Source organism: Amphiura filiformis, chromosome 13, assembly GCF_039555335.1.
Source record: "Amphiura filiformis chromosome 13, Afil_fr2py, whole genome shotgun sequence".
Taxonomy (NCBI): Eukaryota; Metazoa; Echinodermata; class Ophiuroidea; order Amphilepidida; family Amphiuridae; genus Amphiura; species Amphiura filiformis.
Window position 1 is genome coordinate 63,776,968 of NC_092640.1, and position 27,979 is coordinate 63,804,946.

The following is a 27,979-nucleotide window of genomic DNA, read 5'->3' on the forward strand; positions in this document are numbered from 1 at the left end:
ATTCCATCAAGAATTAGTCCCATTTACAAGCAACATTTACATGATGCTTGAAGGGGGCAGCATTTTATATTATACAGAAGTTTTAAAGAATTTGATTTTCCAAATATATCAGGTCACCTTCCTTTAAGATGCGAACAGGTTTTATAATGCATTCAATGCAAGTGCATATGGCACAGCATCTAATTTGGTCCTATAGCGCCAGCGGTTCCTCGATAAATACCGATGGCTCTTTCTATCGCACCCTGAACATTTGCACAGTGCTATCGTTTTTTATTTAAATGAAAAAGACAACACTGTACAAATGTCGATAATCATGCTTGATACAATTAATAAATCATCACGGTATGACAGAAAGAGTCATTGGTATCCGACCGGACACCGATAGTACTATAGTACCAAATTATACGTGGTACCTAATTAACTTTAGTGTTAACTAACGTGAAGAGAGCGACCCATTCCCTATATTCCACTGTTATCTATTGCTATATGTAACATGTTATCAAAATGAGCATTAAGTTGACAAAACAACATTCTAAGATATTCCAGATTTGACGGTCTTATTTTATGGCCTTTAAAATCATACCAAACATGTTAGGATGGCTCCTTGCTTTAATCTTTAAAAATCAATATTTCCTTCAGAATTTCTTTTGTTTTCTATTGAATTTTGCCATGTTTAATGGACTGTATCATTAGTGCCTAGGCGACTTTATGCTCATTTGGGGGGGAGCAGGTCACAATGTATTGTATGGTGAGAGGAATCGTTACATGTGACATGCTTAACAGTCACTTAATCTGTGGTATTTCAGCAGACTGAGACTGATTTGGGAGTCTGACGTAGTTCATCAGCAATAAAATGTTCAAATACGTAATCTCCCGACATCGGTTCGATGCGCGACATACAAATGCGTATAATGAGAATATAGCACCAGAGAAAAGGGGATATAGGGAAAAGGGTAATATCTAACTTCTTATTTTTTCTTATTATCAGAAATCAAAGTAGTAATCGTATAAAGATACGGATTCAGTGATGAATTGATCGGCAAAATAAACACCACAGACCAAACATACGCATCCAGAGGAATTACAACTGCTCCTAACTGAGAAAGTAACCCCATCAAGATGATCGGAAACCAACAAATGAAATCAGTACCAACGATGGCGGCCATTTTGATCGCCATTTTGATTTCGTCGTTGAAACTCTCTTTGCGCCCGACTTGTTGAGCACTGGTTTTCACTCTTACAAACATTATGACGTAGCAGATGAATATGATCACAAAGCACGCGAGATTAACCACGAGAAACAAGATAATTGAGAAATACCACGCAGGTTTGGATTCCGTAGATACCGGCAAATTGAAATTTAATGTCCCACCCAGACCTTCTGACTCAAAATTAAAGCTTGATGGACGTGTTATCAAAGGTAATCCAATACAAACATCTGAAAGGTCATAAAAGTCTGAATCTGGTCCCGCCAACAGAACAGGAACGGCCGATAAAACCAAAGCAACGCACCATAGAAAACCAACAGCAGTTTTTGAAGAAGTCAGGGTCATTCTAGCACGACCAAATGGGAACGCTACGCAGATGAACCTGTCGATTGTAATAAGGGAAATGAAAAACACAGATGCCTCGCTTGAAAGAAGCCCTAGAAAGCCGGTGATTCGGCACACAATACCATTACGCCAAGCGTCAGAAAATTTGAAATATTCATCACCATAATAAATGTCAGCACATGCCAAAATTATCATGTAAACTCCCATCAGAGAATCAGAAAGAGCCAGATGAAAGATGAAAAGACGTTGTTTAGATTGAGTTTCAGAAGCAGTTTTCTCCTTCATACGTAAAACAATAACGAATATATTCCCAACAACAGCGCTTATACCTAATACCCACATAAATACCCGCAGAACTTGATTTTGCATCATACTACCACAATTAAATAGTGGTGAATATGTCTCAATTGTCCGGCATGTCTCAAGATTGCTGAAGAAACAGCATAGTCTATGGTCATCGTTGTACCTATAATCAAAAGACAAGAAGAAATCGTGATGGACATTTTTCAATCATAAAGGACAAAAAAAGACAACAAAGACGACATTTTAATCTCAAATATTGCCTATTACTCTAATGGAGTAAAAATGACAAGAGTACAAATGACAGTACAACTTTAGTACATTTTACATTCATAAGAAGAATTGTCACTTATTGGAAAGAGTGATTAATTTGTCACTCTATTGGAGTGATCACTGTATAGACAATCCATAACTCTTTTACATTTAGAGAGTAGGTTTCTTTGTCTGAGGGATTTCAAATAAGAGAGCCCAACGCGCAGCAATATAGCGGAAAAATCTAAATTTGAAAATAAAAGACATAATGCGAGTGCCGCTCCTATTAAACTGTATGGGGAATAATTATAAATTGTCTTGTTAGCCATCATACGATTTTACATGAAACATCCAGAGTTAAACTGAACTATTTCAGATGATGATCAGTACTATGGACAAACACAGCGTACATGTTAAAAACGGGACTTTGACCAAATTGAGGGCGCAATTTCTGTAGCTCTCACAATGTCCCATACATCATAGTGCTGGGCTGGTTATTGTGAGCGACGCAGAATTCCCAATGGGCCACAACACTTCAGACCGTTTGGGTAGATATAAGTCGATAAAAACGACTGCAAGAACAAAGATCGTACATTAAGGCTTTAAATCGTTAGCTTTAATAAACCAAAACAATTATTTCAATCGTCTCACAATTTTTGAAGATATGCCCTCTTTAAGAAATGTACACATTTTTCACTCTGTCTACGGATGAGGTTTGACTACATCAAAGATTAAAACAAAATACACTGTTAATGACATGGATAAATAAAAGCATTCGGCTTTGGAACGCATCCACAATGAGCGAAGATCACCCGCTAGCCTCAAACATCTTCGCAACCGTATTAATGCTGCATTCGCAAGTATAAGGCGCACAAGGAGGGTAAGCAATACAATTGATGCATTGAGGACCAGGGCTGAAACCTGTATTCGTCAAGGATGTAATCAGGTAGAGGGCAAAGCAGCACTTTAAACTCACTTAAGAAGAACCAAGGACATACCAAACAGCCCTTTTCAGGCTACCTTTTATCCCAAAAAGAGAAAATGACATGTTGTAAATAAAACGAAAAGAAAGAAACAACAAAGTAAGAAGGTAACAGACATAACAAAACAAAAAGGCATAAATAACTTTAATTGCATGTATAGCAAGAAAAGTCCCATCCCACATCCATTTTGCCGACAAGTTAATAACACTTAAACAATCCATAACCCACTCCCACCGATAAAGCCTATTTCCAAAATAAAGTTCGTTATTTTATAAAGTTATCATTCAGGAATGCTTGATATTCATGCATGGTTTTCAATCTTAAAAGTAGCCAAACCTCCTCCGTGGTCCGAGTGAAAAACGGGTACATTTCTTTAAAAGAGCATAATCTTCAAAAGTTGTAAGAATACATTTGATCAACTGTTTAAAAATAGGAGAAAAAGAGGGCGCAATGAGGGTTCTGATTTTATTGGGAGACCCTGTATATGAACTGAAGATTATATAGATGGATTTTGCTTGAACTTAAATTCGCGCTTTCGAGGTAAATTCGGAATGCTGCGTCTGACGGTGATGATATATTTTACTTAAATTAGAAACCACTTTGGTAGAAATGTGCTGTGGTAGAAACGTGCTATGTTAGCTGTCTTGTCGATTGACCTGGTACGCTATTGTATTTAGCTCACCATACGCTTGGCATCCTTTGAGTGAAGAAACATGTCATGCCCCTCAATGATGACGTCAGATGCAACATTCCGAGTTTATCTCTGTCGACGACTATGTTAACGATTACATTCCTGTCAGGGCCGATCGTATGAATTATGCCGACGCTGCCAAGATGAGTTCGACTTTGATTGAGCAAGGTTATCAAAAGCTTTTTTATGATCCAACTCAACAAGGGGAAATTATGCTTATATTTAAGATTAAGATGCTGTATAAGAATGATTTAATATATATAGTCCGCTTTGATATGTTTATATTGTTGTTATATTACCACACTATTGGTATTTGTATTTTGATATTAGTATTAATAATATACATACATAGTCTGGAGGCTTGGCATCCCATCAAACGCATTAGTCTTTACTTCTAACTCCTTGATAATAGAGGAACCTCGTACAATTACTCTGAAAAAATCAAACACATCAATATGAGTTTGTCAGGCAGCCGACTCCGTTTTCGCGTGATAAGTAAGCAAACAGCTAGGCGGCATACAGGATTAATCCCCTCCCACACTAACCCCCACGGCAATGGCGTAACTCCTATGCGCTCTGGGGGCCGCGACCCAGGCACCCGGGCTAAGGGGCGCCCAGGCCTGGTCCAGACCTCCTGGATACCCGTGGATTTAAAATGTGGTTATCATAATTGTCTAATCCATTTAAAATATAGACTTTCTTGTTCCCTTATTATACTATTCTAGATTGTTCCGAGGTATCAACAAACGGCGCAAACACTTTTTGGAGTTTTTGAAGCCCTTGATTAAAAAAACACCTTGATACACCATAATGCATAAATGCAAGCTGCATAAATAATAATAACGACAATAATAATGAACTTTACCAATAGAGTATCACTTTAAAGCGGGGATTAATTCATGAGACTGTTTTTATTGTCACTCATTCAAGCATCACATGCACTCTTGACATTCCCACGTAGTGCCTACTAGTAATTGCTACATTATATCTGTAACTTATTGCTGCCGCCATTTTGAAGAGGAAATAGTGACAATATTTTACTTTGGTTTGTGAAGTAAGTTGAACATATTATCAGATTATGGTAATATTGTTTTAGGTGATAGTTGGATAATATGTGTAATGGGATTTTTTTGTGTATTCTGGCTTCAAAGCGGTTTAAAGTGTATAAAGGCGCAGTATATGGCGTTATGCTGTTTTGTTACTCAGTGGCGTAAATCTTATGCGCTCGGAGGGGGGGGGGGCCGCCGGGCACCCGGGCTAAGGGGGCACCCAGGCCTGGATACCCTTTCGATACTCTTCGTTTGGGTGCCCACTTAAACACATTTTGTTCTCGATTCGCGCGCATTGCATCATAATTAGCCATTGAAGGACTGAAATTCCAATTGATTATACCAAATTAGTGGTATACGCGTATTTGCTAGCGCCCACGCGCAATTGTTTCAGGAAAAGGGGGTATTTTGTATTCGTGCCCCTAGCTACATCATTGCAGCTTGTGACGAGCCATTGGAGAAGATGAAAAAAATCAACATGAAGTTCATTGACACATAAAATTAATTTGACCTGACACACTATTTATAGGTAATCAGTAGGTCTATATGGTTTTCAATTATTGTTCTGCACCATGCAAGGGCCACCCGATCTACTTTCGCCACCGGGCACCCTGATTCAAAGTTACGCCACTGCCCCACGGTGCAGCACAGTACGGTAGACGGTGGTCAACATTTGGTTACAAAGACGTTAGGGTTTAAATCATATTAAAATGTATTTTACGCAACACATTTCAACGTGTGTAAAACATTCCGGTTGAAGGTTAGTCGACAATCGGTGAAAGTACATCGAGGACGATTTTTCAAATTCGATTCGACGTCAATATGCGTTGATTTAATGCCGATATAGATTGATATAGATAAGTAAATTATTGGAGAATATTGGGGATCACAAAACATATTTAACACATTATAATGAGAATATTTGTTTCATAAGTATAATGGTATGGGCTTACAGAGTTACTAAGCTCTTCAATCCTTGGAAGGATCCGCCATTAATAACGACCAATGGTACCTCCACCATAAACCTGGATAAGGAATTAAAATTATAATAAGCAAATTACCATTATGTTACTGTGTATGTTCAACCCGTGCGGTAATATCAAAGCAATCTCCCGTCTTAGTGAATATCAAATATGTCACAATTGTACAATTATGAATATATCCCAGGATTATCTCAGGTAGTGGCGGATGCGGTAACGCCATTTTTGACGTCGCCATTGGATTAATACATAATCACGAAATCTTAACAAACAAATCCAATTGTGTTATGTGGTGTTAAAGCAAAAATTATTTCATCCTAAAACCGTTGAGGTGTGACAAAGTACCCCACTAAGCATGTTGTTTTTCAATTTGTAACTCCTCTATTTCGAACAGGCTGTCAGCCTTGTAGTTTCGTCAGCCTCTTACGTCACGTGTCGCGTGTCCTATACCGCCTGGAATTTATCACAATTTAGTATGGTGCACTCAAGTGAATGCAGCTAAATGCTTTTAAATGATTTCACATTAAGGTTAAGTTCACCTTGCTTTCATTCTGTTACATTAATGTTAGTTGCAAGTCAGCGGACTCTACCATTCTAATTCTAACCCCAACCCTAACCCATAACCCAAACCTTAAATCTAACCTTTTCCTAAACGTAAGGCTATTTACCCCTAAATGCCCTCATTCTTCAAACCCATCCTCAATCGGGAGCTAATTTATAGTTTAAACTTGATGAATATTCAAACCACAACCTTCGACAATATTGTTTGTAAACAGTGTTGTTTTTACGCAGGTTTGAAAAAGCAATCTAATTTTAAAAGATGGTACAGGATTTGTTTCTTAGGTTTCTTATACTTGATAATTAATTAATTATATTATCCATCAGGTAGAACAAAATAGATAACTTACAAGCTGTTCAGCATTATAAGGGTTACAAACGTGTTCATTTGCAAAGACGTCAAATTCATGTTGTACGATAAATCCCTGAAAAAAAACCACAATCGCAATACCGTCGTAAAGATTCGCCTAATGGCACATTTGGGCTACTTTACCTTGAGGCAAGTAGTGTGGGTTGGTAAATTTCATATGCAAAATAGAGAGCCCCCTCCTCTGATATCCCAACAAGAATTAGGGTTCCGTGCCCTTATTTGCTGGTGGGAATTTTACGGAAGGGCACTTTTAGGTTGTGCCTAAAATTTCACTTATGTCAAGGGAGCCCATAGCGCCATGAGGCGAACCTTTACGGTATTTAGGGTTAAATTCTTTATTGTAGTGTTTGTACGATTACATTGTTTCTTTAGGATGATAAACAAAGATACAGAAAATACACTTGTAAAACGAGGAACTTACTATAAAAAGCGATGATTATAATACAGACTTGACATTTAATATGGAATATTTTTCGCAAAATTCCAAGACTGGTCTGGACGGAGTATGCCTAGACAGCACGGGCTAAATATTAATTGGGATGTGTCGGGAGATGGTGTGAAATATTGTTTGATAGAAATATGCTTTCCATATGTTTACATAATGGTGCTCATAATGTAGCGAATTTGCCTAAAATGGCGGATTTAAGGAGGCTAAATTTGAGCTTTGTGGGGAACACAATTTCGGACTTTATGCAACATGGTTCTATTATTATCAAATTTATAGGAGTTTGAGGTGATATTTCGTAAACTTTGTCAGCAACTGGCATTCATCACAGCTGAAATACACTTACAAAGTTTTTGAATAAGGGAGGAGCATAAAAATAGGGCTCTTAAAAGCTGTACATACTCAGAAAGTTGGAATGGCCCCCTGGTGTCAAATGTTATAAACTTCCGATACAAAACAACTGAGCGGATTCCTGCTCGTCCAATGAACTCACACTGTTTCTTAGTGTACATTATAGTTTATAACATTTGGCCCCAGGGGACCATTCAAATCTTTTGAGTGCGTTCCACTTTTAAGAGCCATATTTTTTTTAAAGCTCCTCCCACTTTCAAAACTGGTAGATCACAGGTGCATTTCAGTTCTGATGAACACTTATTGGTATCTAGGTTCAGTAAAATCGCCTCAAACCTCAATAAATTTGATTAATATCCGAATAATGTTGCTCAAATTCAGACATTTTACTCCCACAAAAATCAAATTCAGTGGCCTTAAATCCGCCATTTTAGGCTAATTCACTACATTATGAGGGCTATAATGTAAACTTATGGAAACCACATTTTCTGTCAAACAGTTATTTTACACCATCTCCGACACACTCTAATCAATATTTAGCCCGTGCCGTCTATGCAGACCTGTACCAGAAGAGTCGTGAAATTTTGCGAAAAAGTATTCCATATTAAATGTCAAGTCTGTACTATCAAGTCAATACAACTTACAGCCAGGTTAAATTTGTGGGCGTGTCAAAAGCACCAGTCTCAATAACAAAGAAGCTATTTTGTGTCACTGATCTGTCAAAACAATTCAAACAATTAAGTAAATATGTTATTCAATGGTAACTCATAATAATTATACTATTTGTAATAGTAGTTGATTGCCATCGGGTTTCACACCCGTTTTCACAGTACTGGTGCAGCCGGTCCCTATGTGATTTTGCTGTTTCAGATTCACATAATATCTAAAAAATACATCAAAAGTTTTAACACATTTGATAAGGATGATTCCATGGGACCGATGATTTAGTTTCCTCTGGGCAATCAAACACAGCCGATTTTGGCTGAAATTAACATCAGTGTTATTCCTCTATAGTTGTTCATGAGGCTGAGGTCTCCTTTCTTTGGAAGGGGAACAATAACATTGGTAATCCACTGTTCCGACGCACCGCGGCGGCGTAAGCTTTGTAAAAACTTCAGAAAACCTCAGAATTTATGGATGATATCCACCATAGCTTCCCCACCACCCTGGAGTGCCCCAGTGGTAATCACACAGTCCAGTACAGCAGCTTTGTTTGTATTCATTGCTTGAATGGCTTTTCTTCTCTCTTCCAGGGTAGGGGGGGGGGGGGTCAGCACAAATAGGTAAGTCCTGATCGGCGGGTGGTGGGAGATCAGATGTTGGTGGTCCATTGTCATTGTTCAGCAAAGCACAGAAGTAGTCTTTCCACTCAGCAAGTAGTTCTTGTCACTTGAGGGGACTGTCCCATCTCTCTTCTTATTATTTTCCATGTGGTTTTATAACTGCCATTTCCATTTGCTACTTGCAGGTCTTCCATCTGGAGGCAAGTTCATGTTGAGCCTCTTCACCCTTCTTTGGCGTGACGAGTTCTAACAAGTAGGTCTATGTCTTGAAGGACCTATAAACTGTTTGAAAGTTCAATCTGGAAACGATTCTTAGTAGGAGCATGTTGCAGCTTCTTCCAGTTATACTTAGGCCTCTTACCAGGTTGACCTTTGGTGGTTCGGAGACTGGTGTGCAGTCATATTCTGAGTATTCGTTGGTATGATCTGAATCCAGCTCTACGTAGTTATAAGCTCTGTAATTGCACAGGGAATTTACCCACTTACTGTTGACAAGGATGTGGTCCAGTTGGTGTTTTGTACATCCATGTCCAGAGACGAATTTTGGGTTGGGGAAATCTTGATTGTGGAAGACGGAGCTTGAATTCCTGGCATAAATTCCCCCGTGTCTCTCCATTGTCATTTGTTGTGTCGTAAAAACATTAAGGACTTCTTTGAAGGATTTCTCAATTCATTTAATAATCCGACACCTAAAACAAGAACTGATACTGAATTATTTGATATTGATACTGTATATTATTTTGTGATTTTTGTTGTTGTTATTACAGGTATAAACATCAACTATCATCATTATGAATACTTTGTTCATTGCATTGTTTGTGTTGGCATTTAGAGGTAAGAAGCCGTAGCCATTATCGATTATCAATACTCAATATCCAAAATCAATACTCAATCAATAAGTTTAATGTTTATATGCCAGATTCTAATGCGGCACATACAATTTTTTGATTAATATCAAAGACCCTTGATACAATAGTGGATTCAAAATCTATCATTGTACACGCACAAAAAACATGTTCATATCATAACATCAATAAATTTGTCAATTTTTTCAACACTTAAACTATTGTGTCTAAGCCAGTTAAACACAACACATACCAGGCCCCGGGAGAGCACTCGACTTTGGAAGTGACGGGGATGTGCGGACATCACGCAGTTCGAAACTAGGGGTCTTACAATGAGAGCTTAGACAACAAAAGGGGGTCTTTCGGTGAGAAGGCCCCAAAGAGGGGGTCTTTCGTAGGACTGGGGAAATTTTTACAAAAGAGGGGGATCTTTCCGTGAGAGTGAGACTGGGTAAATTTTGGGTCAAATACAAAAGCTGATACAAAATTTTCAAAATATTTTTGAAAATTTTTTAAGAAAATTAATGCAAATAACGGGGTCATTCTGTGAACTTGTCCACAATTTATGAAAATGGGGGGTCTTGTGGTGACAGGAAAACAAAAAAGTGGGTCATTCAGTGCGAGGGAGTCCAGTAAAACAAAAAAGAGGGTCATTGGGTGAGAGAGAGTTCAAAAATGGGGGTCAATGTGGCCGCACATCCCCGTCACCCATTTTAGTGAGTGCAACTCCGGGTACCAGGCCAGGCAAAACATACACTAATGTATTTGGTTTCCTGTTAAGGCATGGGGTATGGGCGAACTTGAAGTACAGGTATCTGGAGAAGGGAAGCAACGAGTTACCCCAAATCACAGCGACAGGTAGTGACTGGGCCGCCGAGTGCTAATATATAGTTATTTTGGAAGGTTCGTGTTTGTTTTTAATTTTGGGGCGTTTTTCCAAAATTTGATATTTTTGGTGATATTTCAAAAAAGCGACATGCCAAAGACAAGTCTTTTTGAACATACTTTGTTATTGATAATACAACTCTTTTCTGCATACCTACGTTACAATTTGTTTTGGTGATTTAGTAATATTATAAATTTTGTGACTGTATTTTGGCGTTTTCGATGCGATTTTAGGCTTACCGTGATTTAACGTTGATATCTGGTCTTTTACTTTGATCGTCGGCTTTTGTAAATAACAGAATGTAGATTGGCTCTGAATAAGTATCGTAGTCCTTTCGGTGGGTTTTTTTCATGATATAATTAGTTTGTATTTGCATGTAACAACCCAAAATCTACCTCTGAATTCAGGGTTCAAGGCTGTTTTCGGAATAGCCGTGGACTCAAACAAGTGCACGAGTGGCGACTATGGTTTTATACTTCCCGCATTGATGATTGCGTCTACGCCTAATAATATACTTCTTTGTATATGTTGACTGTAGCTGGTATACAAAGAATTGGTTACATGTCAATGACCATTTGGTTAGTATGACTTCAGGGATAGACCCTTTGTGCACTGTTCCGTTAAGCATTATCAAGAAATAATATCACAGGTTTTAGTGCAGATAGGAAGTTGGCTTAGTGGTACTATCCGTTGATTCAGAACCGAAAGGTGCCGGGTTGTTAAGACTTGGAAAAATTACTGCAGTAAGTTTATTTGGCGCGCGATCTCAGTTATTCATTTTCTGATGGCTGTGCCTCTTACAGACACCCTCCCTCTGGAATCTAAACCACGGTTCGCTCTTTCCACCTCTTTTAATGTTCCAAATTTACGATAAGCATATCGTATAAATACCGTGCACTACTATAAACACGGTCTATGAATACTCTACAAATAACACCTGTTCAAAACATGCAATCGGGTTAAGACAATAATAAAATATCTGGATAACTGATAGATAGCATTGCTACTAAAAATATATGAAAACAAAAAACTCATTAGGTTGATGATTATATGCAAGTAATTAAATATAATCCAGAGAAGATGTATCATGAGTTTGAAAAACAACATGCTTGACAGCAATACTAAAAAACACGAGTCCAAACTGCCCGATATTATGAACGCGTCAGTCCTAAAATGCGAGAGTTCCCCGGGAGATGTTGGTGTTGTAAATTTATATCCCACGTATCTTTTTTTTCACCATTCTGTTTGCAGCTACTACTACACAAGAAAATAAATGTTACACATGTGAATATAACTCCAATGCATCGGCAGTATTCGGCAAACAAAAGTATCTGGATCAAAATTGTTGGCACTTCATGTCATCAGAATTAATTCCTATCAAAACATGCTCCTTGGGACAAGAGTGTCGGGTATGTGATTCTCTTTTGAACTGTAATTTTATGAACTGGTCGAATGTGGATCATATGGCCGTGTTTACCCAGAGCACAGTGGCGGATTTAAGTTGTCAGCAAGTCAGCAGTTGTTGACAAGGGGCCCCTGCCCCCGATTTTGTAATCTTTTGATTGCTTCTCCTTCCTGCCAAGGCTAGTGTTTCAAGCCTGGTATGTGGCACTCCAAAGACTTGCATTTTGCCCGTTTTGGGCCCTAGCAAGAGGTCAAAGGTTAAGGGCCCAAGGGGTGAAAATTTAATATAAGGGAATACAGTTTCTCAGCCAATCAATAGTATCAGGACTCCGAGTTGGTACACTGATAATCCGAGAGCATTATATACATTTACACAATACATGTGGTCATCAAGTATGGGCCCCAGGGCCCCGAATATTAAAATAAGGGGCATCACATTGTCAAGGCTAACTCTAAAACTACAAACGATCTCGTATGGACCGTGGAACACTTAAAAGACCTTTGCAACTTTTGGCCCAGATATCCAAGGTCAAGAGTTCCCGGGGGCCCAAATGTCAAAACAAAGGGCCAACTGTTTCTCAGTAACTAAAGCCGTTTCACGGTTCTAAGAAGGTCCACTGATATCACTGACCATTCTACATAGGTACATGAGCTCCAAAGGACAAATATTATAGGCCCCATTGCCCTTTGTTATAACATTTGGGGCATTGTTAAAACGAAGTAATTTAAAGCAAATATTGCTACATCGTTGTGAGTACACCCAAGTATATGGGTGAGCAGTGTACTTTAACATGGGTACGTGACCCTCATTATGGTCTACTTCTTAAGCAAAGTGAAAAACAAAACGCTTCAGGACATTGCGTTTGTATACTGATAGCCACCGAGTATGAAACATTGGTAAAGGTAATAAGGGTCCCCTATATTCATGCGGGTATGCCGTTATAATATTATGTTAAAGTGCTCAAATCCATCAGCTTTTCCCCAGGACCACTGCGGTGGCCTTTCTGGACCCCATCCGTAGGCCAAATATGGCTACGCGCCACGATGCTCACGTTTTGCGTGCATTTGAACCAAGATTGTGTTTAATTGTCCTCGGACAACTATTCCTTGTTCTTTGTATACCGTTTAAAGGATCTAGAATGAGCGTTTTGAGCGTTTCGACAGTATTTTTTGTGGGACATGAGAGCACATCAGACATATCGAATTGCATTCTGAATACGAGGAATGTCTTTCGGATATCAAATAATTTTCATTTTTTGAAAATCAAGATATAGGCCTAATACAAATTTTATGACAAATTATTAAAATTTGATATTTTCACATTTTTGATATAACAGTCCTCGAAGAAAATTTTATAAATCTGATGATTTACTTAAAGTGTATGAAGGTGGGATGAAAAGCCGACGATCAATTGAAAATTTTGATCATTCATATTGAAGATATGGATTTTTTACCAAAAAGAACTAATTGTTTTTCGTATTCAGAATGCAATTCGATAAGTCTGATGTGCTCTAATGTCCCACAATAAATACTGTCCAAACGTTCATACCCCATCCCTTAAACACGCACATATTCGATAAACCCTTGATTTGGGTATGGAATATTAATCATGTAAAATTGCATATTTATCATCTTTTACTTCGATATGTCGATCAAATTGGGTCGAACAAATACTCACTGGTCACCCCACATCCACCCCTCCCCACCCCCCACCCCGACAAATGGTTCAGGCACGCCACTGATTTGAACTCGCAATATTTTGCTGAGGGCCCTTTTCCTTAAATCCGCCACTGTCAGAGCAAGGAAGTACTAGACCTGGAAGGTGGTCAAACAGTTTCAGTTACGCAACATCAATTATAACCCTTTGCCGACAAAGGAGATAAATGAGTTTTCCATGATGTGAGTTTGCCCTTTCGATGTCTAGTACTTCCATGCACAGAGAAAAAGAAGAACTAGAGTCAACAGACGCTGAATACAAGCCGCAATTTGACCCCTATAACTTGACCCCTGGGTTACGGATGGGGTCAACTGCTCTTACATTGTGCTTAGGATGTCATAAGAAATATTCCTGGTGAATTTCAGCTTAATCGGAACTTATACATGGATTTTGATTTTTGAAAATTTTTGATTGACCTTTTGACCCCCTTAATGACCTTTGACCTCAATGAAAAAAAACACCTAATGTACACCGACAAAATGCATTGTTCCAATTTTAATTAAAAAATTCTACTATGTTTAGTTGTCGAGATAAAAATTCTTAAAGTTATTTAGCTAAAAACAGGAAGTGACCCCTAAATGACCTTTGACCCCCAAAATAAAGATACCATACATACATCAGGTAACACTGATTCATGTATGATGGTTATATTACTCTGGTCTGTCTACATTTTGAGACAAAAATGTTTGAACATTTTTGATAATTTTGGTTTTTGACCGGAAGTAACCTCTTAATGACCTTTGACCCCAAAACTGTAGGCATCCTAAAGACCCTGGCTAGTAGCAATGCATGTGTGCTAATGGCGACTCTCTGCTATGTAATTTGTAAAGACAGTGATTTTTGAATATTTTTAGACTTTGACCGGAAATTACCCCTTAATGACCTTTGACCCCTTATCTGAGCACACCCTATAGACACCGACTAAAGTCGAGTCACATGATATAACCATGTCCTCATCGCATGAAATTTGTGGAAGGAGTAGCATTTTTTGTGAAATCACATTTTTGACCATTATAGCTAGGTCAAAGGTCACAGCAAGGTCAAAGTCAAATGGAAGGTTTGGCCTAGCCCAGTGGTTTTTTGGGTCAAGTTTGGTTGAAATCTGTCAATCCCTTGCGGAGCTACATGCAGTTGATTGTGGTTGCCAGAAGAAGAAGAAGAAGAAGAAGAACTAGATCTGGTTACAGATCTGGACCTAGCCGGGGCCGGAAATGCCAGTCTTAACTTAAAGTTTGACCTTTGACCGGCTATTATGGACATCTCACACCATTAATGGTGCATCACTGTAGCATGTAGGGGCTTTATCCGTCTTCCATAGGCTGAGATACAGCTACTTTTCCCTAACTTTAAACATTCAGTTGCAAATTTGACGTTTTGACCTCCTTAATGACCTTTGACCCCAATATAAAAAAAACCTCGTATACACCGAGAAAATGCATTGTTACAGTTTAAATTTAAAAAATCTACTATGCTTAGTTATGGAGATAAAAAGTCTTAAAGTTATTTAGCTTAAAACCGGAAATGACGTCTAAATGACCTTTGACCAAAAAAATAAAAATACCGTGCATACATCGGGTATCACTAATACATATATGAAATTTATATCACTCTGGTCTGGTTACGTTTTGAGATATAAAAAAATTAACATATTTGATGATTTTTGGTTTTTGCCCAGTAGAGACCCCTTAATGACCTTTGACCCCAAAACTGTAGACACCTCAAAGACCCTGGTTGGTAGCAATGCATGTGTGCCTATGACAACACTCTGCTATGTAATTTGTAAAGACAGTGATTTTTTGAATATTTTTAGCTTTCAGACCGGAAATGACCCCCTTAATGACCTTTGACCCAAATTCTGTGAATAATTTATAGGCACTGGATATAGCCGATGCATATGTGCAAGTGACGTCATTATATGATGTAACATGTAGGAGAAGAAGCATTTTGAAGATATTTGGTTTTATACCGGAAATGACCCCTTAATGACCTTTGACCCCAAATTTGTGAATATCCTATAGACACTGGATATAGCCGATGCATATGTGCAAGTGACGTCATTGTAGGATGTAACATGTAAGAGAAGAAGCATTTTGAAATTTGTTGCCAGAAGAAAGAAGCAGAAGAAGAAAGAAGAAAGATCCGATAGCATCACAAGACCTAGCCGGTGTCCCGGCTAGGTAAGAAGAAGAATTGAGAAGAGACAGCACAAGCCGACGTTTGACGTCGGCTTGTAAAAAACTAATAATATAATTACGCGCATTTGTCCCGACCAAGTCATTTGAGGATACTCAATCAATTCGAAGCCAGACTTTTTTTAAATACCATAGTGGTGCACACCTACATCGCCCGGTTAATAATTACATAATAATTACAGCCAGAGACATGAAATGAATACCCGGGATCGATATACGTGAATGTGCTATGCACGATTGATATTCAGACGATAAATCTTTGGATACCGGGGTAGAAAATGATGAATATCTCCCGTAAATGATTTCGTATAAAGAAACCAGATTTGGTTCCTTGCACTTGAACATATGTGACCCGGCAGCACAAATGAGCCGTAAATTCCCTAAATTGTATTCTGAGTTACGGTGTAAAATGTATACGAAGGTCATATTCATCGGTAACTTAAGCTGGCCCGACATCCGTCTCATTTTGAAGTCAAAAACTAATCAATAATCCTATTGTTGAAGTGGATAATAAGCTTCTACCTTAGATGGCTATAGAACTTTTAATAGCTCTGGTCTTTGTTTGCTTTTGCTAAATCCTGTTCAAGTGGTGGGTTACCAGGCATTGTATTTTGTACAGGTATGCATAACCAATAATTAACAATGAGAGAACTTTCTTAAACCTCGTTGACTTGGGGATGATTTGAAATGACCGCCAATTATGACTGTTTGATATTTATTGCCAGCAATATGGAAAAAGAGACACATGTAAAAACGTAAAAAGCTATAATTTTGTTGAAGGAGCAAAGTTTATCAAACCATAACCCCGCTTCTGGATATCGTTTGAAGTCAAATGATATACCATTTTTAAGTTTATGATGTTTATTTTTTAAACACGAAATAAAACAAAATTGACCGGGGGAGGAATTTACGGCTCATTCGCCGTGGACGGTCACATATATAATCAACGGATATTAGCGTCGTTAGCTAGCGTCTTGAGAAAGAAGCGAGCGTCTTGAACTCAAAAACTGACAGAAATATTCTGATTTTCTGATGTGAGCGCTCACTCACATGGCGTATACACACAGTGGTCACGCACATCGTAGTGTGAGCACCCCCTCACATGGCGTATACAAGCTCACTTACACACAGAGAAGACAATTACCGAGCTATTGTCAGTAGCCTTAGTCGGGATGTCCCTCGGCTCATTATGCGTCTCAAATGTCGGAACAAAATGGCCATGCGTGGCTGTGGATTCAACCTACCATGGCGATTTCTGCCATGAAGATATCGGGGCGATGACACTGTGTGGTGGTGGTAGGAGGCACACTTCGATACGAAGAGCCAACCATGTTGCCGTGCCCAGGGGCCATCAAAAGGTTAATCCAGCCTTGATGCAGACACTTGTTAAATACCTTGAAACACATTATTGATGTGAGATGGTAATGATACCCCTCAATGTTTAGATATAAAAGTGAAACCACTGAATAATCCTTGAAGGTCAGCTAATTAGCGATTCAGAGAAAAAATCGAGGTCAAAGGCGGGCTATACGCTACGTCCAACAAAAGTAAGCAAATATTATCCATGTCCCCAATAGAGTTGTTCATTGTTTCAAATACTGGAATTATAGAAGCCCTGACAGAAGTAGAACCGGTGAATTACAAACAATTGATTATCCTAGCACCTTCTTTTGATGACATTTTCCAGTAGATATCCACGAAAAAAGCTTATTCCAAAACTTTCAGTCGATTCGATTTTGCGTTTGCGAGTTGTGTATGTGTATTGCACTGCTCCATAGACAATGTTTTGTAAGTTCGCTCTGGTTTTGCTTTACGAACTAATTTGCAAAGAAATTTTTGTACACAAACATTATGTATCCAGAGATTTCAAGTGGTATAAAAATCTCAATTTTTTAGCGAAACATTTGAGATGAGGCTATGGATCACGAAATGCCCTTTTGATTAATTAAGTAATTAATAACTTATTAATTAATTCTTTAATTTATTTTTACTTACATTAATTTACTTTTTTTATTTGCAGACAGAGTACAGAGTAATTTATGGTGAACTCTCTATGGTGTTTCGTGGGTGCGCCGATATAATTGACTGTGTCTACACCCGTTGCCAGGATGAAAACAAATATGGTAATGGAGATACCTGTTTCGATTACTGCTGTGAATCGGATTTGTGCAATGATTTCATATATGGTCTTTGGTGCAATGCTGTTTCTGCCGTTACAGTCAGCATTGTGGATCTAGTGTCGTCAGTTGTCATGATTTTATTTGTAAATATGTTGTAGGTTGTAATTGATCAAGAATACGCTGAGAATATATAATATATCCACCAAAAACGTTGACAACGTAAAGAAAGCAGCAAGTTTAAAAAGCCCCCACCTCGGCTCACTTTTTGAAACTTGGTCCCATTTATAAAAGATACTGATTTAAACTTCATGAACTTTGTTATAATTATCAACTTAAAACATTTCCAGAAGTGTTATGTATCTTTAATGTGCCGATGCGATATTAAGTTGTTAGCATTCTGGAACGATCAGAAAGGTTATTATGTTGTTCTTGGCCAATATCGTATATATGTTTTGTTTTATAATAATTATTAAGTTCATGATCAATGATTGAATTAAATGAATAACAAGTAGGCATGTTAATGGCAATGATGCTATTGTTTAAACGTTAAAAATACCGATTTGCTGTTGATATTCAAAATGGGACCAAGTTTCAAAAAGTGAGCCGAGGTGGGGGCTTTTTAAACTTGCTGCTTTTTTACGTTGTCAACGTTTTTTGGTGGATTTTCTTTCTTTTTATGAATGTAGCCAAGCAGCTCTAAGCTTGGAAAGTCATCGGGTTACGAAGTACTCCATACAACGAATAAAACGAAAAATAGATGTTTGAAATTATGTTATCCTTGATTTATGACAGTAAATAATTTAATAAAACTTTATCAGTCGTTTATTTTTAAAACTTGCTGGTCACAGCTACCGCGTGACTGTAATGTTAATAGGGATACGTGTACATTTTAATATACTTTAATTATTCAAGGCAACTAAGAAAATGTAAATATGAACAACACATACCCAAATTGAAACTGAGAAATGCGTGTATTATGTAGCAAGGCTTATACTACGGAAGCGTCTAAGTGCCACGATAATTATGTTTTAATGATTGTGGTTTTTGTAGCCGTGCTGGGTAATCTAGTTGGATATCCAAATTTCGCGGTTGATAGTTCTTTGTAGGGAATAGGAAAATCCAATCTAGTTGGATTTTCCCTATTAAGCGGCGGTTGTTGGCGGTCTTTCGCGGTTTGTAGTTTTAATTTCCCGCATTCTTCATGCCCTACCCTCTATCGGGGTTTAATTTATAGTTTAAGCTTGTTGGATAACTATAGGCCTACTTCGCGGTGTGTGGTACTTTGTAGCCCTGCTGGGCAATTTAGTTGGATATCCAAATTTCGCGGTTGATAGTTATTTAGATTTATAGATATAGTTGGATTTCCCTACTAAGCGGTTGTTGTTGGCGGTCTAATTTATAGTTTAAGCTTGTTGGATAACTATACTTCGCGGTGTGTGGTTTTTGAAGCCCACCGGTTTTTGGTGGTCTTTCGCAGTTTGTGATTTTAATTTGTTGGATATCCAAATTTCACGGTTTGTGGTTCTTTGTAGCCCTGCGGGCCATTATAGTTGGATATCCCTAGTGAGCGGCGGTTTTTGGCGTTCTTTCGCGGTTTGTGGTTTTAATTTCTCTATTGTTCAGGCCCTGGCCTCTATCGATGGCTAATTTGTCTTTTAAACTGGTTGGATATCCACATTTCGCGGTTTGTGGTTCTTTGTAGCCGTGCGGGGCAATCTAGTTTGACATCCCTATTGAGCGGCGGTTGTTGGCGGTCTTTCACGATTTTTGGTTTTAATTTCCCTCGTTCTTCAAGCCCTGCTCTCTCTCGGGGGTTCCGTGTGTCTGTGGTGGGGACAGTCCATCCTTTCAATAGGCATTTGGATATTTTTGCCGCTTTGCTAATTTGTCTTTACGTATGACTTTAATGGCCTTCCATATTTGGTTGTCTCGTTTTTGTCCCTGCTGGCCTTCCATACTACGGGGACAGGTCTCTAGATCGATTCAACAACCATTCATACATATCACATGTTTTATTGTCCTATTATCATGCGAGTCGCCCTGTTGTAGGACAGAACTTTATTTAAATGAGAAAAATATTGGTAACCTGATCTAGTTTCTTGTGTTATTCAAATTTAAAGAAAGAAAGAAAGAAAGAAAAAGATTTCTTTTATTATTTGTTCTTCTAGCGGCTGCACTGAACATAGGTTTTGTTTAAATAGACCCTTAATATAATTAAATAATATCCCTGAGAATCAAACATCTTGCTTTGATAAAAAAATAATATCATAATAGCACTGGATGATTAAAATTGTGTTATCCTTGATTAATGACAATAAAATTATTGTTTAATAAAATATTAAATATTATCGGATTTCGAACTCGGATCCGCGTATCCGGAGTCGATCTCCGTAACCATTGAGCCACGGGGCTCTGATGTAAATTGCTGTGTCGAAGTACAGCATTTATTATATGAATGGATACATCGTCCGGAAAGAACAAAAGATTTGTGAAAAACTTGATTTTTTGGCGAATGGGGTTCAGAATTTGTATGTAGGGTATCTCAGAAAATGCTAGGGTATAATAGGAAGTAAATCTGAAAAAGTAGTGTGTATGTGATTGCCCGCTAGTGCTGTAACCTTGTCCAAAAATTCTGGATCAGCATTATTTTCCACTAATTGTCGCTATGAAATACCGCGTGAAATGAAGCATAAATGTTTGCATATTATCAAACAATGATTGACTGTAGGATTGGTGTCCCTTTTTGAATTAATGAGTTGTCAAGATATTACATTTGGGACTCTAAATAACATTAAACACACTTTGTACCCAGCGAAAAATATCATAGAACAATAGAAGTCAAGTGTTTTAATGTTAAGTGTAAATATAGTGTCGCGGGAGCATCTGTTTGTTAGTCTTCTTCATCAGTCTTTTTTTAAAACTTGCTGGTCACGGCTACCGCGTGACTCTAATATATATCATCATCATCATCATCATCAACATCATCATTTTATTTTCATTCAAATCAACACACAAAATTTGAATAAGGAGATGCTCAAAAGGCACAAAGGCCTGAAGCAAGTTGCATCATACAATTACACATACTTAACAAATAAAAGAAAAAAGAAAGAGGAGAAGAACATGCAAAGAAAGAACCAATATAAATATTTATAACATTTCAATAAATAGACATTCCACAGTTCACACAAGAAATTGATAGTTGGGGTGGAGATGGGTGGGGGTGTATGAGGTCATTAAATCATCGGCCTTATCACATACTGACGTATTTGCAAAATACGCTTTTCGAGAAAATCGAACTTCAAAATCTAGCGATTTTCATTTGCTGCATAATCTTGAGTAAAATATTATTGTCGATTAAAACCAGGTTAACAGTAATCCAAATATACCATATTTTCAATATAATTCACTATCAGAGCATAACTTATTCTGCAAAAAAAAATCAATATTAAATAGAATATGTGAAAAGGAATAATGTCCATTTCGCCGTTCAAATGACAAATACGTCGCGCAAATACGTCAGTATGTGAAACAGTTGCGCAAATACGTCAGTATGTGAAAAGGACAAAATAGCAATTTTGCCGTGTAATGACAGAGTCGCGCAAATACGTAGCGCAAATACGTCAGTATGAGAAACGGCAAATTCTTCAAATTGCAGATACGATATACTGGGCTTGCGCAGTATAGGTGATCGGCAAATACGCCGTTATGTGATGCAGATGCAGACATTTCAAGGTTTTGCAAATACGACATAATAAATTAATTAACATCTTACTAATCATGCTAATTAAGCCACTTTGAGGCATGGATTTTGGTGAATATATAGAGTAGAACATAACAAACTAATATACCAATTTTCTCAAAGATGTTAAAAATGTCTAATACGTCAGTATGTGATACGGCCGACGAAATAATGCCTAAATATTAGATGTAATATTTTATTAGACTTTTCTTTATTTGTAACTTTAACTGGTTTACTGATTTTGCCATCTTTATATATTTATCAGTAATATTCCATTTCCTAGGACCGGCAGCTCTTATTGTTTTGTGAGCAAATTCTGTTTTTGTATGACATATATTACAGTCATCGGCATTTCTTGTGTGATACTTGTGTCGATTTATCTGCTGCATGAAATAGGTGTCTAATACTGATTTGAAAAATGTTTGAGAAATATACATAAATATGCTTAATTCCATATGATATGTGTCATAAACATTAAGTAATTCATACTTGTTAAATATAGGAGCAGAGTGACATAAATAATGACTACCGTATTGGTCCGAGTATAGTCCCACCCGTTTTTTATGTGAACATTTTTCACAATTGGGGGTGGGATTATACTCGAATTTCAATAAAGAAAAAAAAAAAAATTCATTCAAATTCAATGCATTTTGAAATCATTAATAGAGTATGACATGAATACAAATTATCAATTTTCATATTAAAAATACAAAATATCTTGGAATTTTTTTTTTTTTTTTTTTTTTTAGGTCAACCATGAATGATCCTAGCATCTAGGTCTAGGTCCAGGCACTCCAAAACCGAAAAAATAAACTTAAAAAAAAAAAAAAAAAAAAAAATTTTTTTTTTTTTTACAATTTCTGAAATTTTTCGAAAAATGGGGGGTGGGATTATACTCGAGCATGGGACTATACTCGGACGAATACGGTATTTGAAATTATTCTAAGTGCCTTTCTTTGCAGTACAAAAATCTTCTCTAAATATTTCTTACATGTATTTCCCCATGCTAAAAATAGCATAATTTTATATAAGGAAGAATTAATGTGCAATATAGTGAAAATAAAACTTTCTCTGGTACAAAGTGCTTAATTTGGTTTATTACTCCAATACCTCTTGAAATGTTCTTTGATATAATTATCAATGTGAGTTTTCCATATCAAATTTTCGTCAAATGTCACTCCTGGGAATTTGGTCTTGTCAACCCGTTCTAGGGTAGTAGTGTCCAATATGATATCTTTTTTGTTACATTTTTTGATATACGTCATGTTTTATGCTTATTTCCAAGTAACTATGAAATTATTATAATCTGATCTACTGGACTTACGTTTTTGTGAGTGGCAATATGTCACATCCTATCTCGGATGCATCATCAGCCAACTGATATTAAAGCGGCAAAAGTTCGTTGACCTATGAAGAGGATGTTACGTCACAGGTCGAAGATGAGCCCAACCTCTAAGGGATCTTCTTTATCGCTGAACAATAGGCCCCTGCCAAGTTGTGTCGTAGCCCGCCTCCCTTATTAAGTGAAGGCTCCTCCCGTTTAACATAAATCGCTTCCTTGACTCCTCTCTCGCGATCTCTTTCGCGATCTAATATCTTGACGTCCTTGTTGTCAAATGAATGATTAGTGCTATCTCATGATCTAAGTGCGTGCATTTTCCACTTATTTCCAAGTACCATATAATTGGTCCTACTTGCAGTAACTGACAGTTTATTTGCCTAATTATTGACTTCAAGTAATTCTTTAATGTCTGTATGTGAATTAGGTATCGTCGGCAAACAATACAAATTCAAGAATCGATGAGGTGTTAATGATGTCGTTTACAAAAGAAATAGTAACTGGCCCAGGATTGATCCTTGGGGCACTCCACATTGAATATTTGTTATTGAGATTTACATGAATTATAATACACATACTGTTTTCTATTTGGTAAATAATCTTCAAACCATTTCAAGACATTACCTCTAAATCCATAGTATTCCAATTTATATAATAATATGCTATGCTCAATACTATCAAAGGCTTTTGACAAGTCCAGGAATATTCCTAAGGTTGTTTCTTTCTTTTTTTCAACTAAATTACTGATTTTGTCAATAAATTCTAAAATTGACATATACATGTATATGTAGAATGTTTTGGTCTAAATCCAAACTGTTTATCAATTAATATGTTATATTTGTCAATATAATTCATGCATTTGTTAAACACAAGTCTTTCAAAAACTGAAACAGGGCGATAATTAGAGAAACATTCAGGATTCTCTTTTTTTATAGATAGGAATTACTTTTGCTATTTTTAATTCATCTGGAACGACACCTTCCCTGAGAGAGAGATTACAAGTTATTATTAATTGATCTGCGATTTCTTTAGCAATTCTTTTTACAATGTAGTTACCTATGTTCTCATGACCAGCACTCTTATTTTGGTTGAACTTATGTATACTTTTTATTATTTCTTCACTTACGATTGGTTTCATATACATACTGAACAGAATAGGGGTTAAAATATACCACCCCCTTAAGCGTGCAACAAATAAATACCTTGCGTGAAATGGTTATTTAGATCTGAGTCCCACGTACGTACTGTTTTAGTGAACTCTTACAATCTATATTATAAAAGCATTTTTGCACCTATAGTTTACACCCATTTGATTATTACTATTATGAACCAATGTATTTTAATGGATGTAATTCACAAATGAAATTTATAAGTATTTTTCTGGATATTGTAAGTCATTTAACTTAAGGCAATTTTATATTTTATATTTCAATGTTTGAATTATTTTTATAACCAACTATTTCTATGTATTATAACATGTTAAGAGGACCCAGTGAAGCAGTGCTTTGTTCACTGATCTGGGCTACCCTCTATCAAGATGCCGTTAATAAAAAATAATAACAACGTCTCCTTTATACAAATATTGACTGCTATGAGGGCACAGTTAAAATTATAGGCCCGAGGTGATGTCAAAACCATGACTATGCCCGAAGCGAAGCTGAGGCATAGTCATGGTTTTGACATCACCGAGGGCCTATAATTTTAAACTGTGCCCCGAATATTAAGCAGTCAATATTTGTTTTATATACTCGAATAATATAGATTCTTCTCATTTGATTGGTTAAAAGATTTCCTGACTGACAAGGCCTACAAGCTTTTAACTGCATAGGCCTTTAGGCTTAAATGCACACAGCATGACAGTGCATGCAAGAGCAAGGGTGCAGAATTTGGACCGATATCTACCGATGTCATAATCTAAAACAACCCTACCGTTTCTGTGCTAACATCACACACTGCCGAGTCTCCAGGTCGTAGTAATTTGTCTAAAAAGTGACATTTGGCAGGTATAAATCCTTGACATGTAACATTTTGTAAACAATCACTGCACTCACTACGGCGGCCGGTGAAAGATCGTCGCGTCGTCAAGCAAGCAGAGGTCAAATTCATTGCGAACTGTGACTGCGATAGTCTCAACACTCGTAATCAACGCCGGCCGTATAGTGGGTGCGCAATGTATACGAGTGATCTGTGTATTCGGGGTTGCGAATATCCAATTATTTTCCGGGCATAGAATCAACTGTGCCCGGGGCACAGTGTTGTATGACGTCATCTTGATAGAAAAAGGGGGCACAGCTATTTTAATGACTCCACTTTTAACCAATCAGATGAGAGGAATCTATATATGAGGTATATAATAGTTACTATAACCCGTAGCCATGGTAGCTGTAAGCTTAAACTGTAAGAATATTTATTTCGGTTTTGGGTTTCGGTCAATACTGAGTTTCAAAAGTCCCCTTAATTATTTTGAAAATGCGCACAATTCAATTCCATACTTCAGACCCATACATTAATAATCACACAGTATATAAATTATTACATACGGTATGTTTGCTGCATACTTTTAAACATTAAAAACACTTCTGAAGTTTCATATACACTTACAGTGTTCTTAGATCTGGTACTCCTTTGAAGGTTCCTGTTTGCAGGGTAGGTTCCTGACCACCGGAAAGCGTCCTGTGTATATGAAAGAAAGTTTTGAACATTGCATACTATTTTCTCCTTGAAGAGTATTTACATAATTTTGAGGATGTATTATTTCTTAACAATAAGGGTAGACGAGGTATTGTTGGTCGAAGCAGCCAAAAAAATTGATTGTGATTATCTGAATCAATATATCATTGAAAAATAACACTTTGGTGTTTTGCAAAAGTTCATTCTACAAATCATATACTTTGAAAACTTGCTTAATTTATTGTTGTTAATGAGTTATGTACGTTTTACAAAAGTGTTGTTGTTTCAGCCCTCTTTACAACATAACTCAAGAACCACAGAACCTACAAAAGTATATCTGTGATAAACAAAAGTAGTTTTAAAACTTTCAACGGAAACTAATGAAGGAAAATTTTCATTTTACCTTGCAAATATTTTCGATAACGATCTGTTATCATCCTCAGGCAGTTGTGACTGTCTGACTGATTGTCTTCTTCACACCTGGGCAGGAATAATAGACAAAGGGATAGGCATCCTAGTCTGCTGCCCTCTTTCGAAATATGTATCCTAGGTCTCACAATAGGCGGATTAGCGGCCATTTTGTCTTCGACATGATTTTATTCACGTGTCCTTATATTTTAGTACACAAATATATAAGTTAGCAGGTTTACTATTTTAAAATTATATTTTGAGTATATTCTGTAGTAAATAGATCAAATGACGATGATTGTTTAGGTATTATATGCTTGATAGAATTAAACTGTTTGACCAGCTAGTATTCTCCTCCGCCGTCAGTGTGATTCCAGACACTCCACGTACCGTGTTGCGAAGGTGGAGGAGACTAAAGCTGTATTGACGAACACGCATGCGTTAAAAAATATGTAGCCTAGGTCGAACAATAGCGTGACGTAGTTTCCGGCATTGTTCCTATGCACTTTCACTCTCCTGACCTGGGTGGTTTAGGTGTTTCTAGAAGAAGACTATGATATCTGTAATATTTGAATTATTCTACACGCTCGCTATGAATTGAGAAATGCAATTTTTGCTAAAGCTCACTACCATTCGCACGATGCTGTGAACTATTTCTTTTTCTGCTGCTTCGACCAACAATACATCGTATACTCTTAAATATCTTAAAGAAAGACGCGATCATGTTTGAAGAAAGAAACGTTCAGCATTTTAATACGGAGCTGGCAAGCGCATTCTCTTTTAATTGCATGACAAAAGGATGTTGATCAAGCGAAGAAATCGGTTATTTAAATATTTTCAACATTCTCCTAATTTTCTTTTGTACAACAGCTGTTGAAATATTCGATATATTTTACAAGTACAATCAGAAAGGTTTTGTTATATGTAGATTAAATACTACTACCTATTTTTGCATTTTTCTCAAAAATTATAGTGCATTGGTGACAAGTAAAATATGTATATTTTAGGGGCAAGGACTGGGAATTTTATTTCAGCACATACAACAGTTGTGTGGAGTTAGAGTCAAAAATGAGGGAAAACCAATATTTAATCAATAAATCAATAACTACTTGCCTTGAGTTGCTGAATTTTCATATATACATATCTTACCTGTCACCAATGCGCTATAATTTTTGAGAAAAATGCAAAAATAGGCACAAAATTGGCCAGGGGTGTAGTACCCCCTTAAACCAAAAATTGTTTGTTTGCCCTCCAGTAGTTTGGGAGGGTCGGTCAGTCGGAAAGATATTCATTTATTAGTTTTTAATGACTCACTACATTGGTCATGTGGAAAGGTAAATCAATACTTCACTTTAGACCTTCAATACACAAGATACGCCATAGAAATGGGTTCAATTAGAACGGCTGCATTACAGCTTAAGACTCAAAGTTTATTGGAAACGTTGATGCAAGAATGGACAGTTATAAATGTTATAATGAGTTTACAGTAATGATTTTCTTCTTATCAACAAGAAAATGTTGTTGGCCAAATTCAGCTTTTGAAATGAAATTTAGACACAGAAAATTATAAGCTAAAAAAAAGCTAAAACATCCCATGTTTTTGAATGGTGAAATTATTGTAACAATGTTGCTGATTGGTCCAACTGATAATGAAAACTTCTTTTTGGCCTATCGGCAGGTAGTTCTCATGGTTTTTTTTTTAATTCTTACATTGACGTAGTTATTCTGGAGACATCGAGTAGCGCATCTTTTGTCCACGGCAATTCGCATTTAAGCTGAGCAATTTCATCAACAAACGTGCATTGACAACCATCGGGGCACCTTTTTAAGTCTGTAGATAGATA

General features: G+C 37.1%; 2 protein-coding genes and 1 long non-coding RNA gene across 4 annotated transcripts; 1 reads left to right on the forward strand and 2 right to left on the reverse strand.

Annotated features, from left to right (window-relative positions):
• Positions 1-242: 242 nt before the first annotated feature.
• On the reverse strand, positions 243-6,358 carry LOC140167830 (G-protein coupled receptor GRL101-like). The gene is made up of 4 exons (XM_072191122.1): positions 6,348-6,358; positions 5,782-5,853; positions 4,128-4,211; positions 243-2,019 (listed from the first exon to the last, which is right to left on the reverse strand). The coding sequence occupies exons 1-4, from the start codon at positions 6,356-6,358 to the stop codon at positions 969-971; spliced, it is 1,218 nt and encodes a 405-aa protein (XP_072047223.1). The 3' UTR covers positions 243-968.
• On the forward strand, positions 4,770-18,182 carry LOC140168638 (uncharacterized). Of its 2 annotated transcripts, XM_072192042.1 has the most exons (5): positions 4,773-4,833; positions 9,001-9,068; positions 9,583-9,649; positions 11,798-11,955; positions 17,880-18,182. In XM_072192042.1, exons 3-5 carry the CDS (start codon positions 9,607-9,609, stop codon positions 18,135-18,137), a joined length of 459 nt encoding a protein of 152 aa, XP_072048143.1. In that variant the 5' UTR covers positions 4,773-4,833; positions 9,001-9,068; positions 9,583-9,606; the 3' UTR covers positions 18,138-18,182. The 2 variants fall into 2 exon arrangements, with proteins under 2 accessions (XP_072048142.1, XP_072048143.1); XM_072192041.1 differs by lacking the exon at positions 9,001-9,068 and having other exon boundaries at positions 4,770-4,833.
• LOC140168639 (uncharacterized) lies at positions 6,725-27,960 on the reverse strand. Its single transcript, XR_011861256.1, has 4 exons — positions 27,846-27,960; positions 25,659-25,730; positions 8,177-8,248; positions 6,725-6,791 (listed from the first exon to the last, which is right to left on the reverse strand). It is a non-coding gene; the product is annotated as an uncharacterized lncRNA (long non-coding RNA).
• Positions 27,961-27,979: the final 19 nt, after the last annotated feature.